This window comes from Podarcis gaigeae (genome assembly GCF_964106915.1).
Source record: "Podarcis gaigeae genome assembly, chromosome: 4".
Classification (NCBI taxonomy): Eukaryota; Metazoa; Chordata; class Lepidosauria; order Squamata; family Lacertidae; genus Podarcis; species Podarcis gaigeae.
Genome location: NC_139677.1, coordinates 39839673 through 39849805, shown reverse-complemented (window position 1 = coordinate 39849805; position 10133 = coordinate 39839673). Strand labels below are relative to the sequence as shown.

The following is a 10133-nucleotide window of genomic DNA, read 5'->3' as shown; positions in this document are numbered from 1 at the left end:
TCCTCTGGCTTTCTTTTGTAAACCACATGGATTTGTCACTTAAGTGAAAGAGCCTGGGAGAGGGGAACACCCTTTTCCTGTGGCTGAGCTCAGAATTATGAAATACCAACATGTTCAACCCAAACCCCTCACTAACTTAAATTATTTGAACTCGCTGCATTCCATGGCAGTTTGTTCCACTCACTAATTCTCACCGCCTTGTCCCTGAATACATTACTTAAGCACTCAGAAATCACTTCAAGTGATGTCACAACCTCAGAATTTGGGTATCACGGCCTTCCCAATTAGCATGCTGACCCATATTGGCAAGTCTTTCGGGAATGATATATTCATAACAGGAACACTGCGAAGCATCAAACAGCCAAGAAAACATGAATTATTTCTCTGGTCATATTGCATTCCCACCCACTCTTCTCCCCAGATATCTCACCCTGCTGTAAGAATTTAATATCCCCATTTTGATGCACTATGGGGGACACATTCCTCATAATGAAACTCACCAGCAAACAATGTAAATATGAAAACCGGTGGGGGGGAGGAGGTGTTGCTTGATGGTGGGTGATGGCAATACATATTTGACAGAAGCAAGTGATTCCCGGCACTTAGAAGAATTGATTGTAACCTATTTAGCAGTCTGGAGAAAGAGTACTTAGCTGCTTCTCTCTCACTTTTTCTCTCTCTCCTGAGCTTTCAGCCAACTCTGCTTGGATTAAGACAGGCTACTTAATCTTTAAAATACGTGTTTCCATAACAAAGGACAGATCATGCATAAATTCTTCATATGGCTGTGCAAGCCAGAGATGGAGAGCAGGGCCTATTGGAAACACACACACCCAGGGTGCTGTGTGTGCTAACATTATTTTGTTCTTTCTGAAAAGCAGCCTGTTGACAGGGCTGCCACAAAAAGCTACCCAATTAACCACTTCTGGCCTGGGAAGAACTAACAGCAGTGTTATTTCTCCTTCCTTCCTTCCGCCTTTAGTCATGGCTGGGAAGCAGTAGTAGTGCTGGGTGGTGCAGGGGAGAATGAGTGGGGAAGGAAGAAAGAGGGGGCTAAAAATAAAAAGGGTATTTTGCCTTTTAAAAGAGTTGTTCTAATCTCTGTTTGCTAATGCCATCCAAAATGCAGATCTAGTGATTGTATGCTTCTGAGGGATAGTCTAACCATAGGCTAGCTTCTCAGGAAGCAAATAATTAATGTTAATAATTCTGCGCCATCAGAGGTTACACTTTGAACTGGATTAGTCCCCTGGCTGAATGATTAACCACTTCCTGTTCTGAAGAGAAATAAATGAGGCTGTGCTAGAATTTAGATGAGAATCCTCATTGTTCTTCTTTCAGAGTGGGAAGAGGCAAAGGAGTCGTACATGAAAGGGATAGAAAGGAGAGAAGTATGGGGGGGGGGGACAGAAGAGTTATAGAATTGTAGAGTTGGAAGGGACCACCAGGATCATCTAATCCAACCACCTGCAAGGCAGGAAGCTTTCACCCAATATGAGGCTCGAACCCACAACTCTCATATTATGAGTCTCATGCTCTACCAAGCTGAGCTGAAGAGCACTTTGTTCCAGAGTAAATGGGTAAGGATACAGCAGCTTTTTGTCTCTTTCACTGCTCTAGAAGCGGGATTGACTGGATATCCCAAGTGACCATAGTACATTAAAAGGACCTAACAATGCAATTTAGATCTAGGTTTTTCTCCTAGTGGAATTTTAGAAGCTATTGCTCATGGGCTCAAAGGCACTGTTCAGTCCAGGAGCCTCAGGTTCAGGTAGGAAAGGCATTCATCTTTTCACCTGCCAATGACAGGTGGCTATCTTTTGCTCATAGTGAACTTTTGAAGCAGGACAATGTGATGAAATGTTTCATCCAGCACAGACCATAAGACTCGTTATTAATCCTTAACTATTTTAAATTGTTTTTGGCATGCCAGGCCAAAATTCTTACTTACATTCTAAGGAACTTAGTACTTACATTCTAAGGAAACGTCTCAGATAATTTTTACTTTGCTTTCCTCTCATTATTAAGAACTCTCAAGTGCAGGCAGCAAAATTAAGAAATGAGGCCACACCCTAATGATCCCCACCCACCCACATTGTTTTACTGGAAAATGACGGTCTTATTTAAAACATTTTTAATTATTATTTTTGCCTACAAATGGTGTGATGCTTAATATCTCTTGGGGTACATTTGACCACAAAGCCAGGTTGAGGCAAGATTTTTTTCCATGCTGATTTTCACAATTTCTTCTATTAAAAATATTACTTTTATTATGCTGTTATTCTAATAAATAAATTTGTGTAATACATTATTTATTCCTATGTTTTTTGTCACTTCATTGGAAAGTAAAATCTTATGCTTTATTAGTTAGGTACATCCAAAACATGCATAGCACAAAACTGCGTACCAACCATTCATCAATCATTATCAAATGTTTATTCACCCGTTTGATCTGACATAATCTCATTTCCATGTATTAAAAATCATGTAATGTACTGCATTGGCATAAATTAAATACACTTTTCCTGATCAATCTCAAAATTAAGTCAACCGTGCTCAGTGACAACACAATTTTTGATCCTCAGAATCAATTAAATAACAAGGGAGTTGGATCAATGTATTATTGAGTCCTTCCAGTAATTATTAAGCTCTGCTGTGCAATAATATACAGACAGAAAAATAACATTAGCTGATAATTGTGGAAATATTTGCTTAGCCAGCAAATATTCATTGACCAATATGGCTAATGTTGACAATCTTTAAATCACTTTTATCTGCATGCAAAAATAAGGGCAGTGAGAGCACAGGCCAAAGTCACATGTCATTACAGACTTCCATTCTTTGCCTGTGACCGGGTGGGGAAATTCCCCAAATACCTTATTTTTCGCTCTATAGGACGCACCGGACGATAAGACGCAACTAGTTTGGGGGTGGGGAGGAAACAAGAAGAAAAAAATTCTGAACCCCAGAAGCCAGAACAGCAAGAGGGATCTGGCTTCGGGGACAGCCTTTGAAGCCTCCGCAGAGCAGCAGGGTGAAGGCATCCCGCTGTCCTGCGGCGGCTTTGCGCAGCCATCCTCAAGCTAGAACAGCGAGCACTCCGTCTCCCCGTTCTGGCTTTGGGCTTAGCCGCACAGCCTGCATTCACTCCATAAGACACACACACATTTTCCCTTACTTTTTAGAAGGGAAAAGGTGCATCTTATAGAGCGAAAAATTCGGTAATAAGTCCTTTGACACACAAGGCTCTGGATTGTTAAGAGGCTGGATATATATTTTTGTAAAGGCTTTCATGTGTCTCTGGGTAATTTGATTAGACACATATTATCAACTGATAGATTAATTTCAACTGGATTTTTCTCTGCATAACTCTCTACTGTTAATTTTTCCCCCCAAATGAAATTTGTGGGCAGAAAACTTCATAGTGGCGCTATGTCAAGCAAACATGTTTGATTTCTGTATCCAATGACAGAATTAGCAATTGGTGCGCACAGATACCAAGGATCTTAATGTACTGTTATCTGACATGTGATAATATAGCACTGTGGTTTTCAGATTCTCAGGGAACATTTTCTACCTTGTCCTGTCTGACAAAAACGCATTGCATATCTACCACACAACTTTAGTACATTACAAAAGCGTCTAGGCCAGATTTAAGGGATTCAGGAGTTCACCAGCCCCCAACAATCCTTTGTAGTGTGCAATTCGTAAAAAATGAGCAGTGGTTGGCCAGCTATCTACCCGGAGAACCTGTCTGTTATTATTGATCTTCAGGTTCCCCTTACTCCCTTCCTTACCTGCAAAACAGGATTGAAAACCACTTGATGGCTGCAATCATATTTAACATTTGACAGCCTTTGAATGGAGCAGCATTTTTAATCTTACAGGGTTAACTATCAGATAATGTTCAATGGTAATTCGTATTTAACAGTTGTCCATTTACAAATAATATTTGACATTTCTCAGTGTCAAAAAAGCCAAAAAATCTCTGGTATTTATATTCAACTTCTGAAGATAAGAAAATTCAAACCTGAAAATGTCATACTATTATGAATGGCATAAGTGAAAGGAAAAAAGGCAAATTTAAAATACTTACAAATATTAATTTCACTTGGTGGATGCAGATTTTTTAAACAAGGTCTCAGCATCTGCAAAAAAGGGACGATCTTTGTGCTTAAAGATGGGAAATGTTATTTGCTTCTAGATACAATTTATTTTCTTACTCCCTAACGTATAAAGTAGATTACACATACATCCCGAATTAAAATTTATTTTCCTCCCTATATTTCAAGGACAGGAGACCTGTACAGAGGATAAATAGTTCTCAATATAGCCAGAACAAAAATGACAGATAAAGTCAGAGAGGAAGTAGATCATTTGCCTCTCTATTCAAAATTTAGTTGCTGAGTAGTAAAAATACAAGCATTCCAAAATAAAGTGGCATTAATTTGTGTTCCCTTTTTAAGATGCTGCATTTTATTGCTATTAGTAATTTTGTGCAAGCCACTTTATTATTTTATTTTTAAAAGAGCAACCCATAAATGAAATGAAATAATATTTATGCACACCTGGTATAACATGAGGCAATTTCAACAGTTAATATATATTAACCAAGAGACTTACATTTCAGTGAGTCCTTTTCTCCTCTGTTTGGAATTCAGAAATGCAAAACTATGTTCCGAGAATGGGCATTTCATTGAGTTGGGCTCCCTAAAGTCCAGAGCTGCTCTGTTGATTTGGATGCCCCACAAAAAGCTGCATTTGTAAAACAACCGCTGTATTTTATTTTATTTTATTATTTTATTTTATGTGGAATCAAACTAACTAGGGAAACATTTTGAGCTTGAATGGGGAGTGGGTGACAGAAGGTACCTTCTAGGATTTAATCACAGTGAATTATCAAACTGAATGACAAAGAGCTGCTCTGAAACAGGTCAAGATGCCTCCCAAAGTTACAGAGAAAAACTGAATCTTGTGGCCCGTGCACACTCTTAATACTGAATTAAATAGTGTTATGGTGCTTGTAGTAATTTAATTGTGACCTAGAAAACTGAGATTTTTCAAGTGACCCACATCATCGCCACTGCCTTGACTATTATATCATACCTCACTCTTGCAAGCTATACTTTGAAACAATGTGATTATCAGATCGACCTGAGCATCAGATTTCCTCTTCCTATACTTTACATCTGGGGCTGTTCCACAATATGATATTATTTAATTATCCGTATTTGGTTCCATGCACTGTTCAGAACGATCGGTTTGACTTTTGGAAAACTTAACTTTGAGTGTGTGTGTTTTTCTACAATTTATGGCCCATGGCTAACTTGGCTACCTAATAAAGGCTTGGACTTCAGTTTTAAAATGATTGCATTGTGGCTTACCCAGGCAGTCGCATTAAAATATGAAGATAGCTAGGTCACATTCCCTCAACCCACATTTGCAGGTCCATTTTGTCTGTTGTGGAATGGGGTAATTTTCAGAGGAGTTAGGCATCCCCCCCCCCCCCATAATGGTGTGTCACACTTGGGAAATTTATTACTATCTTTGGGTGCCATTTTTGTTCCAGCCCACTCCCAAGCTGATGAAAAACTATGGACTGACCACTTTGGCCCAAGTCTTGTTTCATACTTCTAGAGCATGGTTCATGTGACTGCTATGCACTGATGTTTCTTAAATGCCACCTCCATGCTGTTATAAGCAATTTTATCTCCAGGTCATAAACATTGCAGTAAGGTAATTGTTAGGCATAGCTCACAGCATACCCACAAATGCAGTAGATGCTGTATAAATGCATTGTTCAACCATCCACAAACAATTTAAACCAAAGTACTCATTTATGTTGATGGAATTACAGGCCAAGGAGTCCACATTTACCAATTTGCAAAGCTGTCCTGTAGTGTCTCTACTTCCCCAAGTATGTGGAGTTCTGAAAGACATTTTTGGTGTCTCACATTCTTCTAGTACAAGGCTATCCAACAATGGTGATCTTCTGGTGTCATAGACTACAACTCCCATCATCCCTTACCACTGGCTGTGCTGGCTGGAGCTGATAGGAGTCGTAATCCTGCAACATCTGAAAGGCACCATTTTGCTACCTCTGTTCCAGTAGTAAACAATATCAGCCAAAGAATCCATAATAAAATGAGAACTGAATATTACGAAACATTTTTCTACCTTTCTTTAAAGAGATAAAACTTTCCCTATGACTCCTGTGCCCAAGAAGATGAAGATTATCTTTGCTGTAACAAACATCACAGGTGTCAGAACCTTCAAGTCTGCGAAAAGAACTTCCAACTGGAGGAAGAAGAAATTAGCTAGAACTGGTACAGAAGTGCATTCATTATACAGAAAACATGGTTTACAAAGTATTTTACACTGCAAAAAATTACTGTGGCATAAACCCAAAAATGATGCAATATTTGCATAGAGAAGTAATAAATATTAACAACTTTGCTGTGCAAGGATTAAAAAAATCCTATTGATAAAAATACTGAAGCTCATTTCCAATTATCTTTCATGACTGAGTGATGTGGCTATGGTTCAACTTTTACATGTCATGAGCCTGAAAAAACTGTGATTAAAATCTCCAGGATGTAGTCAATTGCAGATTTTACCACTGTGGAAACAGTGGCCCAGTTTGCATGGTTTAGCATTACATAAATAAACTCATGCACTCTCCTCCCTTCCTCCTGCATAGCCAAGATGAGGGCTTGGGCAGTGTTTAGTTCTGCTTATATAAAAGTCCTTGCTTGCAGTTGCATATGAATCAGAGGTCATGGTTTGTTTTCTTCAAAAGCTACTTCTGGTTAATGTAAAAGCCAGGTTGCTTTAAAACTGACCAAAGTTACTTGCAAATCATGATCTCTGGTTCATGCAAACTGGGAATCTGTAAGAGAAGGAGAAGCATCACCCAAGTCATATTCTTGCTCATTCCAGCCTGCGCATGCAGTGTTAAACCAAAGTTTAGCATTACATGCAAATGCAGCCAATGAGAAGAAATATTCACCATGTAAGAATGACAGTCAGAAGTCACATCATGGCAATTTCATCACCTCAAAAATGAACGTGAGAGTTTAGGTTGGATAAAACTTAGTAAACGAAGCCAGTTTTACAATGCTGAAAGTCAACTGAAGCACAGTTTTAAATCTACTTTGTCTATCTACAAAAATAGGCAAAAGAAATACATTTCTTCATAAAATTATACATTTCCTGAAAATACTTTAGCATAATCCATTAACAAATAAGTGCTAAACTTAGGAGAGAAAAACATGTCTAGCACACAGTTGTTTTGAACACAACGTTTTTGCATTTGTCTTAATACTGTATTTCTAAATATGCTTGCTATTTTTCTACATCACCCTATCGAGTTGGTGGCATTCCTCCATGCTTCCCATTCCTTGTCAACACAAACCATTTCACACCTATGCATGCACCAACCAAGCAGTTATAAGTACCTTGGTTGCTACTTATATGTAATTCTGTAGGATCAAACCTCTTGGTGACTTCCTCCCCACCCTCCCCTCCCACAAACTATATCACAGCACTCACATTTTGACTCAAGGCTGATCACGTAGTAGAGTTTCTCTCCCCCCATCAGAGTTTACGTGCAAAGGGGACAGGGAAAACAACTAGGTGATGATGGCTCCTGAGGAAACTACCATGGAAGGGAAGAATTGGAAACTCACTATGGGAATAAACGTTCCCACGACAAGAGTAGCATTTAGCCCAAGCCCATCTGCAGGTGCATAGCATTTCCAAACTCTAACATTGCATTCGCTCCCCCCGTCAGCATTTTCCTTTGGTTCTGCCCTGGATATGATTCCATCTTATTTAAATCTCATTTTAACAAAACGAAACAAAACAAAAATGAAGTACTGTACAAAATCCACATCTATTAGTCCTGTAAAGTTCCATTGAAAGCCTGTCCTCTGGGATCAGCCTAGTTAAACATGATGGATTCAGGGTCCTGATTAGCCATTTGAGCCATATGCCTTAACACGTCCTTTTTTGTTATGATGCCCAGAAGCCTCCTAGAGAAGAATAGAAGGAAAGAAACAGAAAAGGTCATTAATCATGAGTCTGTCTCATCTGCTTCTCACATCCTGCTGCAGGCAGAACTTCACAACAAAGAAACAGAGCAATTTTTAAAAACCAGAAAATTGGAATATTAAAAGTTTTTGATTCCCGCTAATGAATACACAGGTTGTTGAAGAAAACTCACAATACAATACAATACAATACAATACAATACAATACAATACAATACAATACAATACACATAACCATACTTTTACTCTGGGTTTTTCCCACCACCACATTTGGCAAAATAATAAATCTGCCGTAGTTCCTCTAGCTGCATTCCTGAATGTATGCTAGCTAAGGCTGATCCTTGGGCAAGTAAGAACTTATGCCACTTGACATCATCTCTCAAACCTCTTTTTGGAATAGTTTCTGGCCTGTAGGCCACAGCAAGCTGAGCTCAGCCCAAGCCAGACCACAAAGAGATGGATGCATACAAGAATCTCAAATGACTTGCAGCCTAAGGCCTTTGAACTGTGACCTGAATCGATGGGCATCTTAAATGAAAGATTTCTTGTAGGCAACTGGATTTTATCCCCCACAACCCCCTGAAAAAAACTGATGCAATCTCTCAAGGATAATTCCATTTCACTATTCGTACACAACCACATACGAGTGTGTTCATGTTTCAGCTGTAGGCTGCCATGTCAGTTGCAGAAATGTAAACAGCACAATAGCTTGTAGGCAACAACAAAACAGCAGAATCATTCCATAGAATCATTCAGAAACTTACTCCAACAGGAAAAATATTTTAAATCAATACTGATTTATAAACAGTTTACTGCTGGAAATAGTATTTCCTTGTAGGTTAACTGCCAAATTTTGAACGTAGATCAAATTGTCAATTTTTAGACAACCTACCAATAAACAAAGGAAAGTCAACAAAGGAAAGTTAAAGATTTCTAACTTTCTATTCAAGAAGACAGGGGGAAATGTAATAAGAAATATCTCCCACCAATACTGCGACTTGGATACAACGGTCAGCTTTCATACACAGTATCTGGGAAATGGCTCTCAAAAAAAATCACAGTGCCTTATTTAACAGGATACGGCAATAATAGCTCTCTGAATTTATTGACACATTTGGTCATATGCGCACCATATATTTAAAGCACATTTATAGCAATTTAGCACAGGGAATTTTCCCCAAAGGATCCTGGGAACTGCAGTTTTTTGGGGTTGGTGGGTGCGTTTTAAACTTTGAGAGTATTTGACTTCCCCACCTGTCTGGAAAGCAGACAAGAGTTTGGTTCTTGATAAGTGAAGTTGACACACTGGCAGTTTTAAGGCAAAAATCCAGTGAATTCCTCAAGAACAAGAGAGTTTCCACTGTATCAGAAAAGTATGAGCTGTTGGGTTTAGAAGTCACTCTTCAATACCACCTTGCCTTCTACTTCAACTGTGAAATGAGCACTCAAAGCACCCAACCTTGAAAATGTTCTTTATAGCCAGGTACATCAGTTGTTCCACCACTGGAGCTTGGCCTGTGTCGTGACTTCAGACTGTTTAGAATCCAATTTGAGCTTCTGAGGGACATACTCTGCATTCCTCGCAAGGTCATGGTTTCACGCGAGTTAGCTTCTGTCTCTTATTTTTAATTCCTCACCTTCCTGTAGGCTCCTAAGTCATGTGCACTTTCCGTTCGTGGAAAAACAAACCTCCGCTGCTTAATTCCCTTCATTTGTCATTCAGTTCAGGATTTTCATAAGCACTTTAGGCGCAGTTAAATCTAGCTAGAAGCTCAACACACAAGCAAAACATTTGCTAACAATGACATTCTGCTGGCACTCCTCCCCAGCAGCAAAATATTTGGCAGTCATGCTGTCTATAGCCACAGTTTAATTACATGCATTATGAATGCTGCTCTCGTCAGGAGAGAGAGGGGTGCACGACTATGAGCCTAAAGGAAAAATATTTTCAAAGGGAACAAGTGATAAAGAATCTTTAGTAACCTGTCAGGCCCAAATTTGTACATTACCAGCATCTGCCCTTGCCTGTTCTCCCTTCCAAGAACATGCAAGTGGAAACCTCCACGCTAATACCTGTTCACT

The 10133-nt window shown here is 39.1% G+C and overlaps 1 protein-coding gene across 1 annotated transcript in view; it reads right to left on the bottom strand.

Moving 5' to 3' along the window:
• Window positions 1–3273: 3273 nt before the first annotated feature.
• CLCN4 (chloride voltage-gated channel 4) overlaps window positions 3274–10133 on the bottom strand; it is a 33309-nt gene continuing 26449 nt past the window's right edge. Inside the window, exon 12 of the mRNA XM_083734276.1 lies at window positions 3274–8033. Within this exon, the coding sequence (XP_083590402.1) occupies window positions 7943–8033 (91 nt within the window). The 3' untranslated portion in view covers window positions 3274–7942. The remainder of the gene's footprint in view (window positions 8034–10133) is intronic.